The sequence below is a fragment of the Lepidochelys kempii genome, chromosome 11 (assembly GCF_965140265.1).
Source record: "Lepidochelys kempii isolate rLepKem1 chromosome 11, rLepKem1.hap2, whole genome shotgun sequence".
Lineage (NCBI taxonomy): Eukaryota > Metazoa > Chordata > Testudines > Cheloniidae > Lepidochelys > Lepidochelys kempii.
The window spans coordinates 2,127,752-2,151,311 of record NC_133266.1 but is presented as its reverse complement, the minus strand read 5'-3'; the positions used below and the strand labels follow the sequence as shown (position 1 = coordinate 2,151,311).

Sequence of the window (23,560 nt, the reverse complement as noted above, 5' to 3'; positions counted from 1 at the left end):
CCCCACAATATTCAGAGGAAACATTAAGAAGTGTCCCGCTTCGTCAAATCTCTCCCCCCTTCGAGACCGAACTGAGCAGGGTCACTTTAGCCGGTGACCTGGAGAAGTTCGAGCCCACCAACGTTCCCACGGAAGCCCCAGCATCTCTCCCTTCCTTGGTGGGAGTTACACTAGGCCCTTCCAGTTTTACACCCTTCCAGTTTCATGCCCTCCCTTAGGTCAGGGGGTGGTCAATAGCACTCGCATGCCGCATGTAGGAAGGTTTATGCAGCCCGTGCCCTTTTGCCACCCCAAAACCCGTGGGAGTCAAATTGGGATCGGGTCTTCTCCCAGCGCTCCACTTTGGAGGGCTGCAATTCGGGCTCTCTTGGTTAAGAGCCCCCAGCTTGACCTGGGCCACATGCTGTTCACTTACAGAACTAGCATGGAGACATTCCTTTCTCAATAACCTTGTCTCCCCAACAAGCTGGCCAAACACAGCCACTTGGTTATAGGACGGTTTAACTTTCTTAACAGCTTTCACTTCATCCGAGACCTTCTCAAAGCTATCCACACTGGATCTTTCAACAGGAAAGTCAGTGGACCCATTCACAACAGAAAATTTCTTGCTGTTAGGAACTGAAACTTTCTTGATTAAATCACTTTTATACCCTTCAGTTGCAGTAAACTGCTTGCAAAGACTACCATGAGGATTCCTTTCCCTAGGGCTTTTCTACGCAACAATTCACCCCTCACAGAAATTCTGCTCTGACCCTCTTTCCCTAGGGCTTGCTCTAGAGGAACACTTTCCTGAGCAACAACAGACTCTTTCTGGGTCTCCCTTACATCCAGAATCACCTCTGCCCCATCAGGCGGATTCCTACACAATCCCCTTTCAGGCAAACTTACAGACTTCCTTTCAGGCAAACTTACAGACTTCCTAGATAAAAGGTCAGAAGCATTCTCCTTCCCTTTGCCACCCACAAGTTCAGGAATCTTTTCCTTCTTGTTACAGGTTTCCACACCCTCAGTAGGTAACACAATCACATCATCTTCATGCTCTCCTTGTGCCCTGGCTAGGATCTCACCCTGATTAGACAGAGTTGCTACAGCCTTTCCCAGCCACACACTAGCAATGGGCAAAATACAAGCACCAGAATTGTCTGGTCTCTGGGATTTTACATAGACACTAACTGGATGCGACCTAGTTACAGGGCCATTCTCCCGAGCAGACACAAACTTCGGACCCTTCCCTTCCTGGGCTTTAGTTGAATCCAGAACCAGCTCTGAAACAACTGCACGACCCTCAACCATCACAGGCTGAAAGGCCCCTTCTGTCTGCTCCACAGACAAAGAAGAGCCGGACACACTTTCTCCTTTACCAGACACACAGCTTGGGATCTCATTCCCCTGGTCCCAGCACACAAGGCTGGTCACAGATAACTGCTTGGAGATCGGGGTAGCTCCCTCCATAGGCAAGTCAATACCCCTGACAGACACAGGCACGTTTCCTTCACTGTCACAATTCTCCACCCAGGTAACAGGTAAGGTCCAGGGACACTCATCTTCCACTCTCCTCGCCTTCCCACCCTGCTGACTAGACACAGCCATCAGCTCACAAGGCTGCCTAGGCTCATCCAAACTTTCCTTACCAAGCACCTTGCCACTCCCAACAGATCCCCTGCCCTGCCTGTGTCTCCCCCGACTCAGCTGGGGTCTCAGCTCCCACTGTGGGTCCGAGGGACCTGAACCTAGGAGACTCCAAACAGACATGTAGGTTGGGACCAGGAGTGGGAGCCTGTCCACCACCCCACCCATCTGGCTGACGGAGTCTATAGCCTTGGGACCCAGCAAGGGAGCTAGACACCGGGGCTTTTCCGCAGGGTCCCCCTGGTTCAAATCGCCAGCCTGCTCAAAGGCAGTGAGGTGGGCATCCACATCCCCCCACTCCTTAACCAGGGGCAGCAATTTAGTATCAAGGTTCCCTGCGGACTGGCACCCTGGGGTCTATCCCCACTCAGCCCTGGGGGGTCCCCTAGGCCTCTCCGCTCCCCCATCGCCAGTTCATGCTGCTGCTGCTTCTGCAGCTCTTTCTCGGGCTCTCGCTGTCTCTCACAGTCCTCTTGCTCTCTCGGACTCAGCTCCAATCCCATCCATCTCCGATTCCCCGATGGGGAACCCGATCGTGAAGACCCCCGTCTGGTCGGGGACAGGAGTCTTGGGGATACCTGGCTACCACTCCAGCTGCTCCCAGATCCTGCTATAGCCCCATTTGGAGCGGTCATCCTCCTCCAGCTGCACGATTAACTGTGCTTTGGTGAACTTTCCAATGCTCAACCCTCTCTTTCTGCACAGGGTTACAATGTCCTTCTTAAGGAGATGGTGACAGGCCATCACTCCGCTCTTCCCAAGTTGTTGTGGACTCACAGGCCTGTGTGCTCTCAGCTCCCCACGGTTTCCAGGGAGAACCCCTAGTGTGCCAGCTCTTCTCGAGGTCACCACCTCTTTGCCAGGGTTGAGCTGCAGACTCCTCCGCCCCTTGGACTGCTCGCTGCAATCCCCAGGGGAACCCTGTTACTGCAAAAGTCCCTCTCTCTCCCAGGGCCAAGCCGCAGGCTCCTCCGCCCCTGAGACTGCTCTCCGCAGTCCCAGGGGGACCCCATTACTGCACAGTCCTTCTCGCTGGTCTCACACTCTCAGGGGTTAACCGCCCCCAAAACCGCTCCTCTCTAAGCCTTCAGCACGCCTGGTCCTCGTCAATCCCCCTTTGTTTTACTGCTCCCCAGTCGCTTACTGCAGGAAGCGCCATCCATGGGGTGCAGTACATCGCACCTCTGCCACCAGTTGTCACGGAGTCCCCAGGTGATGCTCTGGAACTGCTCCCTACGAAGCCAGGCAGGACTCTGGGGAAGTCGCCTTTCTGTGAGCAGCCTGTCTTCAGGACACACAGCTCACACAGCTTCCACCTTCCTGGGTCTGACCTCGGAGCATTCAGCATCCTCTGCCCCTCCGTGCGCTTCCACCAGCGAGTCCGCTCAGGCAGGGCTCCTGGGGAAGCCAGAGGGTCTTGCCCCCCAACTTCGCAGTCAGACGGGACTCTCAGCCAGCCAGTAAAACAGAAGGTTTATTAGATGACAGGAACATGGTCTAAAACAGAGCTTGCAGGTGCAGAGAACAGGACCCCTCAGCTGGGTCCATTTTGGGGGGCAGTGAGCCAGACAACCATGTCTGCCCTTCACTCCTCGTCCCCAGCCAGCCCCAAACTGACTCCCCCTCCAGCCCCTCCTCCTCTGAGCTTTGTCCCTTTCCTGGGCCAGGAGGTCACCGGATTCCTTTGTTCTCCATCGCTCTCGCCTTGCAGGGGGGAAGGGCCCAGCCATCAGTTGCCAGGAAACAGGGTGTCGGCCATTCTCTGTGTCCAGACCCCTGCACACATCTGCCCTCTAGGGCTCTGCAACGATCATACCCCCTTATCCCACCACCTAGATACTTAAGAACTGCATAGGGGAAACTGAGGCACCCCCACACTATTCAGAGGAAACATTAAGAACAGTTCCGCTTCGTCACAGGGAGTAACCTGAATATTGCTGTGATTTGTGCTGTGAGAGACCAGCTATCACAAAGGCAGACTCACCTGGGTGGCGACGGATTGTCTGTGACTCCATGGTTGGGCTATTACAGCCCCTGAGGAGTTCAGACTTGATAATTGGTCGGTGAAAGCTAAGCACAGGACTCTCAGCCAATTCGTGGTGCGTGCCCTGCTTCCTGCCAGTGCCTGAGGTTGCTCCCCACGCGTCGAGTTACTGCAGAGAGCAGTACGCACGATGCTGGCAGCATTCCAGCCCCCCGCAGGCCAGGAGGGGAATCTGTGCCTGGGAAGAGTCCTCAGGCTCAGTGGGTGAGGATGCAGAACACTGGCCACTAAGCCAACGGTAGCCAGGCACGCTCTGCCCATCCCAGAGCTGCAGTGGCCCAACAGACATCCCTAATTTGCAATAAACGGAACAGGCTGCAGCCTCCCTGGACCTGCCACCCACAGCGCCTACAGATCTCAGCATCGGAAACAGCCAGGCCTTGTGGATCGAGAGGGAGCATCAGATGCAGGGACCTGCCGTCTCCACAGGCTGCCTTTGGGACGCCCTGAGCTAAGCGACCAGGCCTGCCCTCTTTATGGGGATTTGCCGTTGACAGGAGAGAGGAGCCGACTGGCTGTCGCCGGACGGGAGACCCGGAGGCACGTACCTGAGGTCTCCGGTGTGCTTCCTCATGTGCACGTTCAAGTAGTGCTTCCACTTGGTGACGTACCCGCAGTCGGTGCACATGTAATTCTTGTCGCTGGAGTGGGTGAGCATGTGCTTGGACAGGTAGCTCACGTCCCGGCAGGTGAAGTCACACAGCTCACACTTGTGAGGCTTTTCCCCTAGTGACAGGAGAGAGAGATCTATTCACCTGGGGTAGAGAGAGCCCATAACTTCACACGCCCCCTCCCGCCCCACACCTCAGCACCACTGCTCTCACTGGCCGGCGACCTGCCCACCAGCCCCTCCCACAGGCCTCCTCTGAGGGAACGCGCAAGGCACCAGCTCCTCTCGTTTGTGTGACCTGCTGTCGCCTTGGCTCCTGTGAGAACCAGCCAAGAGGGCAGGTGTGTGCAGGGGTCTGGACACAGAGAATGGCCGACACCCTGTTTCCTGGCAACTGATGGCTGGGCCCTTCCCCCCTGCAAGGCGAGAGCGTTGGAGAACAAAGGAATCCGGTGACCTCCTGGCCCAGGAAAGGGACAAATCCCTTCACCTCTCCTCAAGCTCAGATCGGGCACCGGCCTCTGCTGCAGAGCTGCCAGGGCAATGACCCACCTGCCCACCACGGGACGGGGCCCGGCCTGCCACGCTGCACTGCAGACAGGTCTGACGAGAACCACACCCAGGAACAGCATGGTGGTCTTGCCTTGGTATTCTCTCCCTCTGGCAGTGCAATCTGCCAGCTTAAGGCTCTTACTCAAGGATACAGAGCTGGGAATGGAACCAGGGAGTCCTGACTCCCAGCACCCCCTGCTGTAACCACTGCATCCCACTCCCCTCCCAGAGCTAGGGGTAGGACCCAGGAGTCCTGACTCCTCGCCCCCCTGCTCTAACCACTGGATCCCACTCCCCTCCCAGAGCTAGGGGTAGGACCCAGGAGTCCTGACTCCTCGCCCCCCTGCTCTAACCACTGGATCCCACTCCCCTCCCAGAGCTGGGGGTAGGACCCAGGAGTCCTGACTCTGTTCCATGCTCTAACCATTAGTTCACATTCCCACCCGGTGGAGCAGCACACCACAGCTGATCGACCCCCCAGAAAAGCAGCACAATGGGGAAGCCGAGAGGCTGCTGGTCCCTGCCGGCCGGCGAGGCGACTCACCTGTGTGCAGCAGCATGTGGCGGATGAGCACCCTCTTGTGCGCCGTGGCAAAGCTGCACTCGGCACACTTGTGGATCTTCTCGTTGGCGTGCATCTTCCCCACGTGGTCGTGGAACTCCACGGGGTTGAAGGTGGCGTAGGGGCAGAAGCCGCACTGCAGCTGCTCACTGCCGGGGTGCCCTTGCTTCTTGTGCTTGCGGAAGACATGCTTGTTGGAGCAGACGAAGTCACACTGCTGGCAGTGGAAAGCGTAGTGGGTTTTGCGGTGGGCTTCCATGGCCTCGGCCGTGCCGAAGAGCAGGGAGCAGGCGTGGTACTTGCACTCCACTGCCTTGATGCCGTGGGCCTCCTTGAGGTGGCGGATGAACTCCTTGCGGTCTTCGCTGCAGTAGCCGCAGTCGCCCTGGAAGCAGCTCAGCCTCTTAGGCTCGGCCTTGTGGGTCTTCAGGTGCTCCTTGAGGGCCTGGCTGAGCCGGAAGGTCTCCTGGCAGACGGGGCAGGCGTAGACGTCGGAGTAGAAGTTGGAGATGTTCTCGTGCATGCTGGCCATGTGGCGGTTGAGGGCGTTCTTCTCCACCGAGCTGTAGTGGCAGAGCGGGCAGCGGTGAGCTTTCTCCCCTGTCTCGCGCAGCATGTGGATTTTCAGCTTGCTCTTGCTGGTGAAGTACTTCTGGCAGTTGGGGCACTGCAGGCTGGGGTCTGGGAAGTGCAGGTGCAGGTGCTCCACCAGGTGCGTCCGCTTCTTGAAGCACCGTTTGCACTCTGGGCACATGTGGGTTTTGAAGAGGTATTCGGAGCCCTCCGCTACATCCCCTGCGAAGAAAACCATCCCCGGTCAGCCCGGAGCCAACACACAGCAGAGCACGGAGAGCTGCCGGGTCAGACCCAGCAGGGACAGGAATAAGAGGCCCTAGTGAGGGGGAACTGCAGAGTGAAGGTGCAGGAAGAGATTCTCTCCTGCAGAGGTCCCTGAGGATGGGAGACTCCAGGTGGGAAGCCCAGGAGTCATAGTTGGGTAGAAAGCCCTGGCTGGAAGTGTTGCCTCCCTTCCCTGAGCCTGTGGTCATCTGGACAATAAATGGAGCCCAGAACCAAAGGCTCATTAGGTGTGGCTGATCATCCCTGGGGAGGAAGCCAGCCTCACTCAGGCACGTCAACAGCAAACCCTGCGCTTGGAGCCAGCCGCTGCCTGCAGACACCTGCATTACTGGCTGCATGGATGCCAGCCCCCAAGCGATTTCCAGTTCTCACCACACAAAGCTCACTAACGCCACCGATGCTGACCTGCCGCCCAAAGCCACGTCTGGAGCAAGAGGGGACCAGCCTACCTTCTTCAGCCAACCCACTGCCCCTGCTACACCTGAATCGAGAAGCAGCAGCCCAGCATTAAAGCATTTGGGTGTTGGACCTTTGCTGACATCTGCCTCCAGTGGGCTGGGGCCCTGCTGAGCTGGCTCGGGCCGCATCAGGCAGCCACCTGTTATGCAGCCAGAAGGAGGAGCTAGGACCAGGCTTCACTCACTCTACGCTTCTTTTCACTTCTTTTCACAGATCAAATGAAGGTTGGTGTGAAAACCAGCACTATGAATCTCCAGGTGTGCTTAGATTCCCAGAGTTAAGGACAGAAGGGGCCATTAGATCATCGAACCTGAGTCCTGTTTACCACAGGCCATTACATTTCACCCCGTTATCCCTCTGCAGAGCCCAGTAACATGTTTGGCTAAAGCATCTTCCAGAAAGGCAGCCAGGCCGCTCTAAAGCTGGTGAATCCCCCATTCCCCAGGGGAGTTTGTTCTCGAGGTTAATCGCCCTCACGGCTAACAATTTGTGCCTAATTTCTCATTGGAATTTGTCTGGCTGTCACTTGGACAGAGCTGTGGCTTCACAGACACACCACTCACAGGCACCATCCCAGACTGGCTTTGATCTCACTTTCAGAACCGTAACAGCTCCTGGGGCTGGATTCACTGGGGAGCCAACATGCTCTGCCCCTGTGGCCCGCAAGGCTCGCTTCTCTGCAGAGAGAATCCAGGACAGCTGCTGGGATAGTAATGGTCCTGCTTGCAGGGTCATCACACCTTCCAGCGGATGGGTCAGCAGGAATCCACAGCTCCTCTGGGATTTCTGCGTTGGCCTGGCCCAGCTCACCCTCTGCATCCGGCAGCTCAACGGTACCGTCCCTTTTCTTGGGGCACAGGGCTGGTCAGCCTAGAGCAGACCACTTGGCCCATCAAACCCAGGATCTTGCCTACCACAGAAGCTAGTGGCCAATACTTCGTAGCAAAGTGAAGCTCAGCATAATGCTCTTGGGAAGGACTCCAGCAGGGAAACCCTTCCTGACCATATGCATTTGGATTGATTGTCCCTATTATAGGAAATGTAACCAAGTATTATTGCTAACTAAATTATCCAGCCCCTCTTCACAAAGCAGGTACTCCGGCGTATCTCTTAGGCACGCTGACTGGGTATGGCGTAAAGCGACGGTTCACCGTACACTCTTTGTTCCCAGTGCCATTGTGATCTTTGTTCCCATCATGCCCTTGGAAATCCCCCAATCAGCCAAGTCTCCTCCAGCTCTTCTGCTTTCCTAGATAAACAACCCACAATCTCATGTCCTCTGCCCGACATGCCCACACTGCACACTGGCCTTTGTCATCCAGCTCTGGTGTGCACCGGCTAGTGTAAGTTCTGCCTGCCAGCTCCTGGACCAGTCACGTCGGTCACGTGTCAATGGGATGCCCTACCTTTGACCTGCTGGGCCCGAGGTGCCTTGGCTTTCTTAGAAGCCACCTTCTCATTTCCTTTGGCTTCTGCCTCACAGGCGCTCTCTTCCTCTTCTTCCTCCAGTGATTCATCACCGGTGCTCTCAGAGTTTTCTTCCTCTGCTGGCAGTCTCGGACCCTCGTCAGATGCTTCCCTGGTGCCACCAGACACACCGTGGCCAGCCGCCTGCTCTTCTGCTTCCCAGCTGGTCTGATCGAGGGAATTCTCTGCCTCCTCCACCGTCTCCCCGGCAGCTGCAAAACGGAAAGGAAAGGGTTAATCTTCTTTGGCGCCCGACAAATCCAGGACCCAACCCCCCCTTGTGGAGATGCCCATGACCCAAACCAAGGATCTCGGCAGGAGCCTAAGGACCACACTCAGCTAGCATGGAACAGAGCTGAGTGCAGCCATCCACATCTTTCATATGGGCCTACGGCTCAAACCACAGGCGCCAGCATGCCGTACAGCCTGGCTGTGCAGATCCAATGGAGCGCTGCATGCTGGGACTTGTAGTCTCCAAGCACTGCTCACTTGGCTGAGAGCAACGACCATCGTTCTATCCCCGTAGAAAGCAGCTGGGAATTTTGGTTCTTCAGGGGTTTATTCCCCTGGACGAAGCTCAGCCCAGCAGCAGCACCTGCTTTTTAGGGACGATCCAGATTTGTTTTCTCCCAGCCTGCAGTTCCAGTCGCAGCACTTTTAGCCATAAAGCTTCCCTTCAGGTCGGCTGCATGAACTCTGCAACCTCCCAAGCCAGCCACACCCAGGGGAAAGCACCAGAGCTCAGGAGGGACCTGCTCTTTGAAAGCTCAGCGATCAAGGGTCAAGCAGCCCCTGCTGAAACTTGACCCTGGCATCTTCCCCTGCCCTATCAGCACCTTCTGGGCTGCCGGGCTTCTCTCGCGTTAATGGAGACGCGCACAAGCAGCTGGCCACTGGACCAACCCAAACAGGACAGGGAACGACCACGCAACACTCGGCCCTGCTGCCGCACCTCCCATTGGAGGGACCCCACCTGCTTTGCGGATGCCAAGTCCCCACTCCTGCGTGGTGGGTCAGGAGCATGACCCCCATTTTACAGTTGAGGACACCGAAGCACAAAGGGGAAGCGACCTGTTCAGTCGCAGTGAGTCAGTCTCAGAGCTGGGGGATGAACGCAGGAGTTCTCCCTCTCTCCTACCCTAGCGAATGAGCAACACAGCTGTCCTACCCATCTGCATCTGGGGAGAGGAGCCGCTTTTGAGTGACTAACAGCACAGGAGGGGCGTCGGTCGCCTACCCCCGGATCACTGGGAAGTCATTACACACACCCCATGCCCTGTGTCCAGACAGCTCCACCCAGCAGGCCAGCTTAGCTCAGCAGCGACCGCTCACGCCACTGCAATCTCACCCCTGTAGGAAGTAGCCAGTGGCAGTGAGGGGCCCCCCTTGTCGGTAGGCTGAGCTCCCCTGGCAGCCCTAGGGCTGAGGCACCTGGGTAGGGGCAAGGTGGGGAGCTTGCCCTTTTGCCAGCCACTGTGTCTGTCCTGTAGCCAGAGGGCTCTCAGTCCGCCCCATTCCCCCCTGTTCCCCTGGGCTCAGCAGGTACCGCAGCACAGACGCAGGTGCTTGCTGGGGACTTGCCCGGCCAGGGCAGTGAAGTCGCACTTGCAGGTCGCCTCCATCCGCCCTGGCTCTGCGCGGAGCTCCCCTCCCACCCTGCTCGCCGGCGAATGGCTCTGTGTGTGCTGCCTGAAGAGCTTGGCGTTGGAACAGACGAAGTCACAGCGGCTGCAGTGGAAGGGAAAATGACTCCTGTGATGTAGCTTCATGTCCTGGCAGCTCCGGAACAAGAGCGGGCAGGCCCGGTAGGCGCAGGAAACTGGGGTCACCTTGTGGGCGCGCTGCAGGTGCCCGCGCAGCTGCTTGCGGTCCTCCGGGGTGAAGTGGCAGCCCTTTTCCGGGCATGCCAAGGCCCCCTGGGTGCTGCGATGGGTCTTAAAATGCTCCTTGAGCTCACTGGGCAGCACAAACTCCCCCCTGCAAACGGGGCACAGCAGTCGCTCAGCAGCAGAGCCAAGGTCCCCGCCCTGCCCGCTCGCTCCTGGCAAGCTCTGCGCTGGCTCCTGGCAGACAGCTGGTTCTCCTCTGCATTCGCTGGGCAGGGCCGGCAGCTCCCCCGGAAGTTGGGGGAGACCAGGAAGCTCCAGGTGCTCAGGGGCTGCTAACGTGATGCACTGGTGCTGGGTCAGCAGACTGGGGTCAGAGAAGCTCTGGCCACACCTCTGGCAGAAATACAGCTCAACCACTTTGACCAAGACCTCTGTGGGAGGAGAGAGAGAGAGCGCGTGTCAAACAGCTGCAATCGAGATCTGGAGCCTTTTGCCTGGATGGCACTCACAGCGAGTGGGGGTGGGGGTAGTCACGGGGAGACACATCCACACAACCTGCCCCACAAGACTGGCTGGAGCATCCTGTCTGCTCTTCCAGACAGAAGGGACTAAAGAACTAGCCTTGGCCTCCCTGACACATGGGCAGGTGGCATGGCAGGGGGACGCCCCCCTGGGAGGATCTTTGATCCTCGGATAGTGCTGCCCCCTCAATGTGGCCATACCTGTGGTGTTGCCTGGACTGCTCAGAGACACACTGCCTGCCACAGCCTCTACAAATATTTCCACCTCAGCTGCTTCGGCATGAGCTCCGTCCCCAGCCATGGACGCATCCGTCAGCAACAAGCTCTGTCCCACAGTCAACGGGGAAGTCCCTGCCATGCATTCATTGGAGGCCCCCTGACTTCCTCCGGTTCCTGCCTCTCCCGAGGTGGGCAACAGCAGCCCTGGGCACAGGGCATCCATCTCTCCTCCGGCAGGCTCTGCAGCCACCACTTCTGCGCTCATTTCCTTTCACTCACCAACCTGCACCGGGCTGCGGAGGAGTAAATCTCTTTCTGAAAAGATACAGACAAGGTGACACAGCCAGACTGCCAGCACTGAAAGGGCTCGAGGGCACAGGACTCCAGAGATGCCTCCTTTTAAGGTATGAGCTTTTCAGGAGACACTAAGTAACAGTCTGCAAAAGAGACGTGATTTTGGGGGCCCACCCTGAGATGCTGTAAATGGGCTTGATTTTTAGAAGCGTTCTCGGGGTGAAAACCAGGCCTCTTCTTTTAAGGTGACTCAGGTTGGATACCCAATATCGACGTGCTCGAAATTCCAATCTCTTTTTAAAAGCTTGGCTAAAGTTCTTACCCGTCATTAATAATGTATATTTTTTAATTGGAACAATAACTACTACTAGCCCAAAGGACTTCAAAGCATTTGCAGACCTACAGGCTGATGCCCAAGGCAAACACTCAGATCACTTCACCTCACAGAGAAATGCAGCTACCTCTGGAGCGGCATGACACAGCTATTTAACAGCTCGCAGCAACAGAATGCAGTGGTGTAAGCCAGGATGTGAGGAATTCTGGGTGCAGCTGAAATGCTGCGAGGATTGTAGAGATACATGAGCGAAACTAGACGACTAAGTCGCCTGCTTGTCTGTTTCCCTTCTGCATCATGAGCAAGATGCTCTCTGATGAAGGATGGGATGAACGCAAGGAAGGAGGAGTCGTAAGAACACTAGAATGACCAGACCAGGACATAGGACAAACATCTTGCCTCTTCCAAGAAGTGCCAAGGTGTCCTTTAATGATTGCAGGGAACTCAGTTTTACATCTCAGCCCAGAAGCGGCCCCAGCCCCTTTTGTGGGGACTGGAGTTGGACAAGAGCCCCCCCCGCTGAACCACAACCAGCTCCCACAGCTCCTAGGCCTCCTCCACCACCCTCTGCCTCAAGCTGGCTTTGTTTAGGGGGATCAGATGGGTTCACTGCAAGACTTAAACATCCAACTCAATTTTGAACGAGTCAATATGCTGGTGACTCATTTATACCACTCATTCAGTCACTCTGGGACAGGGATTAGACAGGTCAGTTTTACCTGACGATTTTGTGCTCCCCCATCATTCTGTCTGTCTCCACCTGTTGCCTCTTGTCTTATGCTTGGATGGTCAACTCTTTGGGACAGGGATGGTCTTTTTATTCTGTGTACATACAATGCCTAGCGCCATGGGGGCCATATCTGGAGCTCCTAGGCGCTATCACGATATAAACAGCCAGAGGATGAGGTATGAGCGCAGAACTGTAGCAGGATTAGAGATGAAAAAGGCTTCCTCAGCTCCACTCCCCCTTGGCCAAGCTAGTCTATTCTTCAGCGTTTTGGCCAGTCCAGCTGTAATGCCCCAGGCAATGGGGCAAAGCACTGATCTGTGCTATCGAAAGCTACACCTGACCGGCGGTCCTCTCTTATCCTCCCCTCGGTCCCTCCTATTCTCTGCCTGTGGCACATAACAGCATCGTCCCCTGTGGGCTGGAATACTTTGGTCTCATTTCAGTTGTAGAGTTTGTGTGCGGGTGCTGTTGGCCATGTGTGATATACCGGAGGTCAGGCTATAAGATCCCTTCTGGCCTTAATCTCTCTGACCTCCATCAGGTTCTCTCTCATACACAGATCTTATTACACAGAATCCAGGTCTGTGACACTGTATGGGTTTTATCCTGCCACCCAGCACTGTAGTTTCTGAGCAGCTTCCATGTAAAATCAGGAGAATTAGAGAAGTCCCAAGTGAATTTCATGGGTTCTCTGGTGCATCTCCCTCTGCTTGGTGTAGATTTGGAGGTTTTAAGATTTTATTCATTTCCTCTTTTATTACTGTTGTTGGCAGGGGCTTACGGGGTAGAAGGGGTTGGGGGTGTCAGTCCCATGGTGGGAAGGCTTTTTGGTAGCAATGCTCAGCCTTCTATCCCCCCTTTCCAATCCCCTGCCAAAGAACCTTGCTGGGAGCCAGGCAAGTCTAGACCAGTCCTCAGTACTGCCTCTTCTGCTAGTGCAAAGGATTAGCCTGACCCTGGTGCCTGCATTGCCCAGGTGGGCTTAGCAATGGCCTGCCGCTCACCAAGTCACTCTCCTCAGTAACCTTGCCAGTGGCACCGGATGTGCCAAGCAGCAGGGCCTGCTGCTCCCAGTGGCATGGCTCAAGAGCTGTCGGTCAGCTGGGTTACCAGTCCCATGAATAATGAGGCTGTTTCCAGGGTATGGGTGGCATCTGAACATACAACTCTCTCTCACACCCACACCTAAGTTCAGTGGCAATAAATGTCCCGATCGCATCCCAAGGCACATCTACATGGATGGTAAAATTCACACAATGAATGTTAATGCAATGGACAAATTCCCATTTGGCCAATTCCATTACACCTCCTTCAATTCCCTCCTGGATACAGGATTCGTCTTCAGGCCCTGTTCTAAACTGTTCCATAATGTTGCTGTGTGCTATTAAACCGTCATTGCATCCCATGCCAGAGGTGGCTGCATTTCCATGGTGGATGGTCAGACAGACATCAGCCTTACAAAATTCTAATCACCTGTATAAGTTCAGATATATTTTTACTAGGTGTGTAAAATATCATTCAGTTTTCCATGATAATCTTCATGGCAAAGAGCACGTGGGGGATTTTGCAAGGCTGATTATACACCGGCACGTACATATGTGGAAAGCACCTTGAGAACCCAGAAGACGCCAGATACCAGGGAAAGGCAAGTCTTAGTAGCAGTTTCCAGGGTGCTCTGGGAGACAGAAGTTCCCCGGTTTAAAGCACTTCATGGGTTTGAATTTCACACCAACTGGGCTCTTGCCACAGACATTTGAGGGAATCGGCCCCACAGCACTACTCACCTGGGTCTTGGGCCCCATCTCCTATGCTCGCCCCTCCCCTGGCAGGGCTCCATTCCCCAGCCCATCTTGGAGCCCCATAAACCCACCTGCCTCTGTCCCCGCCTTGGGGGGGAAGGTGCTTAAACTCCTCCTGACCCTCCCTCTTGGGATCCCTCCCACTCACCTGCCACACTGTGAACATCCCCTTCCCCTTGCGACTGCGGGTGTGTAACTGAGGCTCCCTCTGGGCTGATCCTGGAACCCTCCCATCCCCCGCACAGAGAACCCTCCCTCCCCTTCCCACACTCTAGGGAACCCCTCCCCTGGGGAACCCTCCCATGCCCCCTCCTCCCCCGGGGAGCCCCTCCTCCCCCTCCCCCTAGGGAGCCTCCCATCTCCCCTCCTCCCCCTCCCCCCAGGAACCCTCCCATCCCCCGCACAGAGAACCCTCCCTCCCCTTCCCACACTCTAGGGAACCCCTCCCCTGGGGAACCCCCCCATCCTGCCTCCTCCCCTGGGGAGCCCCTCCTCCCGGGAACCCTCCCATGCCCCCCCTCCTCCTCTGGGGAGCCCCTCCACCCCCCCGGAACCCTCCCATCCCCCGCACAGAGAACCCTCCCTCCCCTTCCCACACTCTAGGGAACCCCTCCCCTGGGGAACCCTCCCATGCCCCCTCCTCCCCCGGGGAGCCCCTCCTCCTCCTCCCCCTCCCCCCGGGGAGCCTCCCATCTCCCCTCCTCCCCCTCCCCCCAGGAACCCTCCCATCCCCCGCACAGAGAACCCTCCCTCCCCTTCCCACACTCTAGGGAACCCCTCCCCTGGGGAACCCCCCCATCCTGCCTCCTCCCCCGGGGAGCCCCTCCTCCCCCTCCCCCCAGGGAGCCTCCCATCTCCCCTCCTCCCCCTCCCCCCAGGAACCCTCCCATCCCCCGCACAGAGAACCCTCCCTCCCCTTCCCACACTCTGGGGAACCCCCCGAACCCTCCCATCCCCCCTCCTCCCCCGGGAAACCCCGCCTCCCGGGAACCCTCCCATCCCCCCGCCTCCCCACTCTGGGGAACCCCTCCCAACCCCTCAATCCCCCCTCCCGTGGGATCCCCCTTTGTGGGGATCTCCTCCTCCCTCAGGAGCCCTCCCACCCCCCCTCTGTGGTCCCCCCCCGGTCCCCTCCTCCCTGGGGAGCCCCCGCTCGCGGGGCTGCGGCGCCCCTCCCCCCCTCACCTGAGGGGCTCGGCTCGCGCTGCCCCCGGAGCAGCCCATCTCTATGGTGCCGCCGGCCGGGAGCGGCCCCCTTTGTGCCGCGGCCCCGTCCGGCCGCTCTCTCCCGCGGCCCCGCACTCTATGGTGCCTGCGGCCGGGGAGGGGGAGCCGGGCCGGAGCAGGAACCATAGAGACGCGGGGTGGAGAGCGGGGTCCCTCGGCGGACCGGAACCATAGAGTGAGGGAGGCAGGAGGGACAGAGCGGCGCTGCGTGGCGGTAAGGGCGGGGGAGAGGGGTCGGGAGATGGTCACGGCCCCGCCCGGGGCAGAGGGAGCTGCGGGGAGGGGGAGGGAAAGGAATGGGGGCTGCTGGCGGGGCGGGGGGGCTGCTGGGGGCCGGCCCCGTGGCGGGGGGGCTGCTGGGGGCCGGCCCCGTGGCGGGGGGGGAGAGAGGGGGGCTGCTGGGGGCCGGCCCCGTGGCGGGGGGGGGGAGAGAGGGGGCTGCTGGGGGCCGGCCCCGTGGCGGGGGGGGGGAGAGAGGGGGGCTGCTGGGGGCCGGCCCCGTGGCGGGGGGGGAGAGAGGGGGGCTGCTGGGGGCCGGCCCCGTGGCGGGGGGGGGAGAGAGGGGGGCTGCTGGGGGCCGGCCCCATGAGGTCACACCCATTATAGGGTGAGTGGGGGTCAGACCCTGTGGGCTGGGAGAACCGGTCTGGGGGATTCAGGCTGCCTTACAGTGGGGGGGGGTCAGACCCCATTATAGTGGGGAGGGAGTCAGGGGAATTAGATCCTATTACAGTGGGGGGGAAGGGGGGCAGACCCCATGAAAGGGGACCTCAGGGGGTTCAGGCTCCTCTACAGGGGACTCTATGAATGGGGGATGTGTGGAGGTATCAGGGTCTCTCTCCAGCTGGGTCAGGCTCCCTCAGCATAAGGCAGCTGGCGGACCAAGCCACCCATCTCCCGACCAGCTGAGAGCTGCGGCAATGTGTTTGCTGGTTACAGGCTGGAGTCAGGACTCCTGGGTTCTCTCCCCAGCTGTGTAGGGAGTCAGCCTGTTGAGCAGGGGGTGGAGACCCACAACTCCTGGATTCTGTTCCTGACTCTGCCACGGTCTCCCGCTCCCCTCTGAGCCGCAGCTTCCCCAGCTCTGCAGAAGGGGCGATCATGCTGCCCCCCCTCTCGCAGGGCCGCGTGAGGCTTAAGTCACTGATGCATATAAAGAGCATCAATATGAAAAGTGCTGGATATCGTCATTGGTGGGAAGGTACAGCCCAAGGAGAGAGCAGGTCCCTGTGATACAATCAGCTTATTTATACAGCAGCTTTTATACAATGTGTAAGGCAAATTACTCAACAGGCTCCATCAGTAACAGAGCAAGAGAACATCAAGGAGGTAGAGGTTGGGACAGGACTTCGGGGTTAAACCCAACTGCCACCCAAATTTTGCATCCTCGATGCCCCTGGTAGTAACGATCCCTGGCTTTTATCGAGCAGTTGCATCAGTGGATCTCACAGTGCCTTTGCAGACAAGGCCAGTATCATTACCCGTGTTTACAGATGGGGAGATGGAAGGGAAGGGACTGGCCCAAAATCAAGCCAAGAATAGAACCCCCTCCAGTCCTCTGTCCACTAGCCCATGCTGCCTTACCAGGGAAGCATTTCCACAGCTTGATACAGGACGGCTCTGTGGCTTTGGACCTTCCACTGCCATCACAGACACAGGAGGCTGCTTCTGTCTCCGTCATGTCCAGGCCCCCAGCTGCACGGGACATGCCTTCGGGATGCAACTGGAGATGCATGGTGACTAGCTGCAGTAATAAATCCTCAGTAATTGCAACAGGCTTTTCCAACAGCTTAGGGCCCAAAGCCCCAGGTTTGACTTTTCACCTGAGATAGCCAAGATTGGTTTTACACTCTTGTACCCCCAGACTCCTCCTGGTGGCCTATTGTGGTGTTCCACCACTCTCCACCCTTCCCGAAGAACTCCTCGCCCCCGCTCCCGAGAGCCTTGTCCTGGCTGCATCCTCCCAGGTGATTGTAGCACTCTAGGGGCTGCTTCTCTTTCTGCAGCACAAAAAGTTACGGGGCCCCGACCCGTTGAGGACGATGGCCAGGAGTCAAGATGCTGCATTCCCTGCTGGCCGCTGCTCCATGTTAAAGGCTGCAATCTGCCCTGGGTCTGCATATCAAGGGTGGCGGCCTTCTTTAAGGGCCCAGTAATAGTTACTAAGCAGGCTACCTCAGCAGGGGAGCAGCTGATCCCCCTGTAAAGGGTAGTGGGAAGCTAGGGAGGGGAATGGTCCAGGAAAGAGGGACTGGAGAGTGCTGAGGGTGAGTAGGATCTAGCAGGAAACCCCGAGTTTTCAGAGAAAAGGCTCCTAGTGGGGAGGTCCCCACCAGGACTAGGAACGTGGACTTGAGCGGGGGCTGAGAACTCATTTTAACTTTTTTGTTACATTAAGAAATCCAGCCCGGGGAGGGGTGTTGCTGAACTTGCAGAAAGTTTGCTTTGGTAATGTAATGGAGAAAGCCCTCACAGGTGGGGAAACTGAGGCAGGGCTGCTGCAGTGTCACCTCAGGCCCCGAGGGGGCACTCAGGAGGAAGCCGGTCTGATGACAGTGGTTCTTGGGTTCCCATATGGTCATCAGTGCTGCTTCAGTTTGAGAGTTGTGTCCAAAGCAAGCTGGGATCCTCTCTGTCAGGGTGTGAGTCACTAGGGGGAAGAGGGATGAATTCTGGGTCTAATTGTGCTTGATGGGCTGAGGTATACGTTCAGGACTGTAACATCTCCCCGATGTCGAGGGTCTGTTGCTGCAGGCAGATGTTGCTGGACCTGTTACCCGTGGTTCAGGTTTTGAAGGGTTTTCTCTGCATCCATAAGGGCTAGAAACTAGCTTTGCATTTTAAGGAAAGCTCAGGTGGTGACGAATCTGAACGTACCATGCGGACGGGGCCCCGTAAAGATGTAATCTGGGCCAGATCCAGCCTGTGGGTTGTATGATTGACATCTTGGCCCTACATCTGTGTCACCGCCTTGTGCTGAGCTCTTGCATCGGCACCCCATGGCTCAGCCTTTTCCCTCTTTGTTTTATCAGCAGGTTTGTTTCTGGCTGGCAGACACGATGCCACTGAAAGCAGCCGCCTGACTCCCCCGGCCCCACCATGCCCTTTTCTGACTTTGTCTTAGCGCTGAAGGACAATCCCTACTTCGGGGCTGGCTTTGGCCTGGTAGGGGTGGGCACAGCTCTGGCTTTGGCCCGGAAGGGGGCCCAGTTTGGGGCAGTTGCTTTTCGCCGACACTACATGATCACCTTGGAGGTGCCCAGCAAGGACAAGAGCTACCAGTGGCTGCTGAGTTGGATCTCGCACTACGCCAAGCACACTCAGCACCTGAGCGTGGAGACCTCGTACCTGCAACACGAGAGCGGGCGCATCAGCACTAAGTTCGACTTTATCCCCAGCCCAGGGAACCACTTCATCTGGTAAGGGGGGCAGAGAGGGGGAGGAATGGGCCGGGAACTGCTCAGCTGCCTCCCGGAACCGAGGGCTCCATGTGAAGAGAAATTCTTGAAGAGCCTAGGGGCCTGATCCAAAGCCCGTTGAAGTCAGCGAAAGGGTCCCGTTGATTTCAGTGGGCTTTGGATCAGCGCACAGGACTGCTTAGTCTGGAAAGGAGACAAGTACGAGGAGATGTGGCTGCCGTAAAATAGCATGCTGAGCTCGTCTCTAGTACCTCTGTCAGTGGCTTCATTCGGTCCAGAGACTGGAGTCGAGAATGCCCCTCAAATGCTCTTGCTCACCCGTGCGAAATGGAAAGGCTACTCGGTGAAGTTCAAACGCCGCACATCCGAAACGGAAACGGATCTGTTTCTGTACGGGGTGTAGAACCGACCTGTGGAACTCACGCTGCAGGGTGGGATTGTAAAAGTGCAAAACAGTTAGCCCAGGGGACACTTAAAATGCTGCGTCAGCGCAGCTGGGCCACTGTAGTGCTTAAGCGAAGATGCTCCTAAGCCGCATCTCGCCTCATCCCCTGGCTCAGCTTCTCTCTCTCCTCCTGCTCCCAGGTATCGGAGGAAGTGGATCCGCATCGAGCGGAACCGAGAGAAGCAAATGATCGACCTGCACACGGGAACCCCCTGGGAGTCAGTGACGTTCACAGCCCTGGGCACCAACCGGGAGATCTTCTTCAACATCCTCCAGGAAGGTATGGCTGTTTGGCAGGACCCTGCCGCAACAGATTTGAAACCTGGCAGATATAAAAGCCAGGCCGTTGCCTGGTGCCTTCTGGGAGACTCCCTTTCACTGCCAGCCCCTCTTTTTGTCTCTCTCTAGCCAGGGAATTGGCTCTGAGGCAGCAGGAAGGGAAGACAGTCATGTATACGGCCATGGGTGCCGAATGGCGGCCGTTTGGGTTCCCGCGCCGCCGTCGGCCACTTGCCTCTGTGGTGCTGGAGAAGGGGATCTCGGAGAAGATCGTGCAGGACGTAAAGGAGTTCATCGATAACCCCAAGTGGTACACTGAGAGAGGCAAGGCTCCCTCCTGGGCTGATGGCTCTGTCCTTCCTCTGGGGTCAGAGGGAGGGGCAATAATGTAACCTAGAGCCAGGATGATGCGGGCAGGTGCCCTGCCTCCCCACATACCTCACCAGCCTGCCACACCTCTCCCAGTGCACCTGGATCCAAACTTGCAGCCCCTTAGCTAGTCCAGGCCAGCCTAGCCCCACCGATGTGCCTTAGTCCTGACTCATCCCCCATTATTCCACCCCTGAACCCTGGGTTTCTGTGTACGAAAAAGGTGTCCTGTACAATCCTTGCAGCTGCCTGTGGGGCACCAGGGTCCTGCTGCAGCGTCCACAACCTGAAAGGGGGGAGTTTCTGCACCTGATCGGCAGCACCTCTTTCCTGCGCTCAGCGGGCCCGATTCACCGTTGCGGGTGGAAACTGGAGCGTTGCCTTGGTGATACAGGCCCAGTGTGTTAGGCAGCCCTGCTGTGGGACTTCAGAGCCCTAGGGGCCTCTTGCTGCATGGAAGGCCGTGTTCTGTGCCTGGTGTCTGCCTCTTCTGTCTCTCCCTGGCACTGTAGGAAGCAAGCAGGTTACCCCTCCACCCTTTAGCTTCCCCACTGTCGGTCCAGCTTGATTCAGCTCCAGTGCCCGGCTGAACCAGAGCCAAGCAGCGCTGCAGTGGGAAAGCAGGCTGGCCACGAACGACATGTTAGAGCGACGCCAGCAAGAGTCCAGCTCAGGGGGCCCAGTGCAGCTTTCAGTGACACTGGGACTTGGGGCTGTGGGCTGCAGGTGTGATCGTTAGTTAGGTTCTGTCCTTTAGGGCTCTGTGGCAGGCTGGGCGCGGGGCACGCTGCCAGCTTCTGATGGGTCCCTCTCTTCCTAGGAATCCCGTACAGGAGGGGATATTTGCTTTACGGGCCCCCGGGCTGTGGGAAAAGCAGCTTCATGTGAGTACTGTGTGCTGGGTAATGCCAGCTTTCCCCATCTCCTGGAGTTCTAGGTCCCCTTCGGCCAGATGGAGGGAGGGCCGGTGTGTGCTTCTGTAGGACGAAGGAGACTGGCTCTTTGTGGAGGAGGAGGGGAGGGTTAGCAAGGCAGAAATGTGCTGCAGAGAAGAAAGCCAAAGAACCATGTCCAGAGATGCTGCTTAGCCTGCTGGAGGCCCGAAGCAGGACTATTGGTGGGGCTCACCTGCCCCTGAAATCCTAATTGCGTTATTTCCACACGCCAAAACCCTCCTGGCCCCCCACGCGCTAATACACAGGTCAGACAGGCCACTCCCATAAGATGAGCGGTGCTTTGGGGGTAACACTAAATCGGGCCCCCTTGACCAGCTCGTCATTCAGGATCCCCCCTTCGGCCTGACACCTCTGTCTGGAGGCGCCCGCCTGGCACCTTGTGTCGTCCTGTCCACCTGTGCAGGGCGGGCAACCCACTCCCAGAGCCAAGCACCAGCACTTGCCCCCCACTCGTGCTTGCTGTGCCCACGGATGAGCGGTGGCACGAGGGGCCAGGCGGGGGAGAGTCAGGCTCCAGATGTTTCTGCCAAAGGGGAAACTTAGGGGCCCCCCTCACTGAGTACCTCGCAGTCCTTTCTGCATTTATCCTCCCAGCCCCCGGGAGGCAGGGCAGGGCTTGCATGTGGGAGGCAGGGGTGCAGAGAGACGGTGACTTGCCGGAGGTCATATGGGAGAGCCGCGTCCCAGTTGGGAATGGAACCTGGGTCTCGAATCCCAGGCCAGCACCCAACTCCTGGCCCATCCTTGCCCTCTGGGGGGTCTGATATAGGTGCCCCCTGCCCTACAGGACTGGGGAGGGAGTGGTTTCCCCTGGGGGCTCCCTCGCGGCTTGGTGCTTTACTCCTGCAATGTGTTCCCCCCCAGCACGGCCCTGGCCGGCGAGCTGGAGTACGGCATCTGCTTGCTGAGCCTGAGCGACCACAGCCTCTCCGACGACCGCCTCAACCACCTCCTCAGTGTGGCACCGCAACAGAGCATCATCCTCCTGGAGGATGTGGACGCGGCCTTCGTCAGCCGGGACCTCGCTGCGGAGAGTTAGTGCCGGCCCTTCCCCATCCCGGGGGCCTGCTCCCACCCCCGGGGAAATCGGCGCAGGCCTCGCCCTTGTCTTCAGCACCTGGGCACCCTGTGGAGATGCCTCTCCTCTCCCCTTGAGGTCCCAGCCCGGCTCGCTGCCAATGAGCGGGGCTGGAGGAGCTCCTTCTGCTGGGCCTGGGGAGTCCCTGATCCCCAGGGAGGAGGCAGCTGCATATTCCCCTTTGCTCTTCAGCCCCCTGGGGTCCCCCCGCTGGCTCCCCTGCCCTGTGCGTGGCATGGGGTGGGCAGCCTGCCGCTGGCTGTGCTGCGGGCAGGGAGTGTCCCTGGAAACATGCCCGTAGCGGGCTCGTGTGGGTTTATAGTGCGGCGGTACAGAGTGGCCAGGTTACTTGGCCTGGGACCAGCCGTCTTGGCCTGTTGTGTTGACTGATGGCAGATGGGGCGGCTCCCCGACGGCTGGTAAGCTGCCAATGCTGCTGTCTGCTGGGCAGAGTTTGGGTGCCCCAGACCTACCCTGGGTCTGAGACATCTGTGCTGCCTTTCCCTCCAGACCCAACTGCCTACCAGGGCATGGGACGGCTGACCTTCAGCGGCCTCCTCAACGCGCTGGACGGCGTCGCCTCCACGGAGGCCCGGATCGTCTTCATGACCACCAACCACGCTGACAGGTCAGAGCCCCCTTCTGTGGGCGCTGGGGATGAAATGGAACCAACCGGCTCCCAGCTAAGTTCCTCACTGCTCAGGGCAGGACCATTCCCTGAAGTGTGCGTTTCAGGGGTTGGTCTTGTCTAGTTTGATCAGCCAAACAACCGGGCTCCCCTCCCCACCTACCCCTTTTCCTAACACTGCCATTCCACAGTCTCTGTGACCTTCCTCCTGCGTCTCTCCTCGCCCCCCGGAGACCCTTCCTCCTCCTCCTCCTCCGTGTTTCCACTGCAGAGCTCCAACAGCTGCGCTCCTCGCTGCAGTTCCTTTCACAACGGAACGCCCGTCACAGGTGTGTGGGTGGGCGTGTCCGAGTGGACTACCTGCCCAGGAGATTGGCTGCCCCAGGAGAAGCCTGATCTTTTCAGGATGCTGAGGGTTTGCTGGTCTCTTTTGTCTGGTTCTTCCCCAGGTTTCTCTCAGTTGCTTTACAGAGACCCCACCAAGCTAGAAGCCCCCAGCAGGATCTCGCCCGTACTTTCTGTGTCACAACAGTGCATGGGGCATGAGGTCTCTCTCCCAGCCTGTGGTACTTAAGTGGGGTGTTCCCATTGGAGGAAACACAAAGACGTGTCTGTGGTTTATGGCACATCCCCGTTGCTCATGTGGAAGGTATTGAGGATAAGGGGGCCCACCTGTCTCCCCCTGCCCCTCCCTCGGGATACCATTGAAGGGCAGGTCAGAGAGCAGTGACTGGTCCCTCGCACCCAGGAGAGCTGACTCCTCTGACTGTGCAGGCCCTGGGAACTGAGCACCTCTATGTGTCCCTCTGCCCCCGCAGGTTGGACCCAGCCCTGGTTCGCCCTGGCCGGGTGGATCTGAAGCAGTATGTGGGACCCTGCTCCCGTTGGCAGATTTCCCGCATGTTCCAGCGCTTCTACCCAGACCAGCCCGTGGCTGCCAGCGAAAAGTTTGCAGAGCAGGCTCTGCACGTCTCCGAGCAGATCAGCGCTGCACAGGTGCAGGGCCACTTCATGCTGTATAAAGCAGACCCAGTGGGGGCCATTGAAAACGTGCAGTCGATTTCACTGTGACGGAGGGCAGGTGCCCTCAAAGGGGAGGGGCTTGCAGCTCCATCACTGGGAGTGACTCATGGAGGACATGATAACCGTGAGGATGCTGCTTTGTGACAGTCCCATGGAGCCGATGGCTCTTTGTTTTGCTACCTCAACAAGGCCTTGGGTTTCTATTAAAATATAAAAAGAACTAGGA

The 23,560-nt window shown here is 58.0% G+C and overlaps 2 protein-coding genes across 11 annotated transcripts in view; one reads left to right on the top strand and one right to left on the bottom strand.

Moving 5' to 3' along the window:
- Nucleotides 1-15,308, bottom strand: part of ZNF142 (zinc finger protein 142) — a 23,242-nt gene extending 7,934 nt beyond the window's left edge. The window contains exons 1-6 of one of the 5 annotated variants that reach the window (XM_073304907.1): nt 15,096-15,308; nt 10,736-11,068; nt 9,731-10,444; nt 8,124-8,396; nt 5,380-6,192; nt 4,222-4,399 (exon numbers count right to left, since the gene is read on the bottom strand). In XM_073304907.1, the coding sequence (XP_073161008.1) occupies nt 4,222-4,399; nt 5,380-6,192; nt 8,124-8,396; nt 9,731-10,444; nt 10,736-11,018 (2,261 nt within the window). In that variant the 5' untranslated portion in view covers nt 11,019-11,068; nt 15,096-15,308. The other 4 variants (XM_073304908.1, XM_073304909.1, XM_073304911.1 and 1 more) reach the window with 4 other exon arrangements.
- On the top strand, nt 15,250-23,560 carry BCS1L (BCS1 homolog, ubiquinol-cytochrome c reductase complex chaperone). Of its 6 annotated transcripts, none has more exons than XM_073304922.1 (9): nt 15,912-16,338; nt 17,002-17,104; nt 18,173-18,556; nt 19,142-19,281; nt 19,410-19,604; nt 20,470-20,533; nt 21,470-21,639; nt 22,194-22,311; nt 23,130-23,560. In XM_073304922.1, exons 3-9 carry the CDS (start codon nt 18,237-18,239, stop codon nt 23,380-23,382), a joined length of 1,260 nt encoding a protein of 419 aa, XP_073161023.1. In that variant the 5' UTR covers nt 15,912-16,338; nt 17,002-17,104; nt 18,173-18,236; the 3' UTR covers nt 23,383-23,560. The 6 variants fall into 6 exon arrangements, with proteins under 6 accessions (XP_073161019.1, XP_073161022.1, XP_073161024.1 ...); XM_073304920.1 differs by having other exon boundaries at nt 15,912-16,873; XM_073304918.1 differs by lacking the exons at nt 15,912-16,338; nt 17,002-17,104 and adding an exon at nt 15,250-15,351.

Coding starts and splice junctions, on each gene's coding strand:
- BCS1L (XM_073304918.1), top strand. CDS start 18,237: ATGCCCTTTTCTGACTTTGTCTTAGCGCTGAAGGACAATCCCTACTTC. Junction 18,557..19,141: donor CCAGGGAACCACTTCATCTG/GTAAGGGGGGCA, acceptor TCCTGCTCCCAG/GTATCGGAGGAAGTGGATCC. Junction 21,640..22,193: donor CCGGGACCTCGCTGCGGAGA/GTTAGTGCCGGC, acceptor CTTTCCCTCCAG/ACCCAACTGCCTACCAGGGC.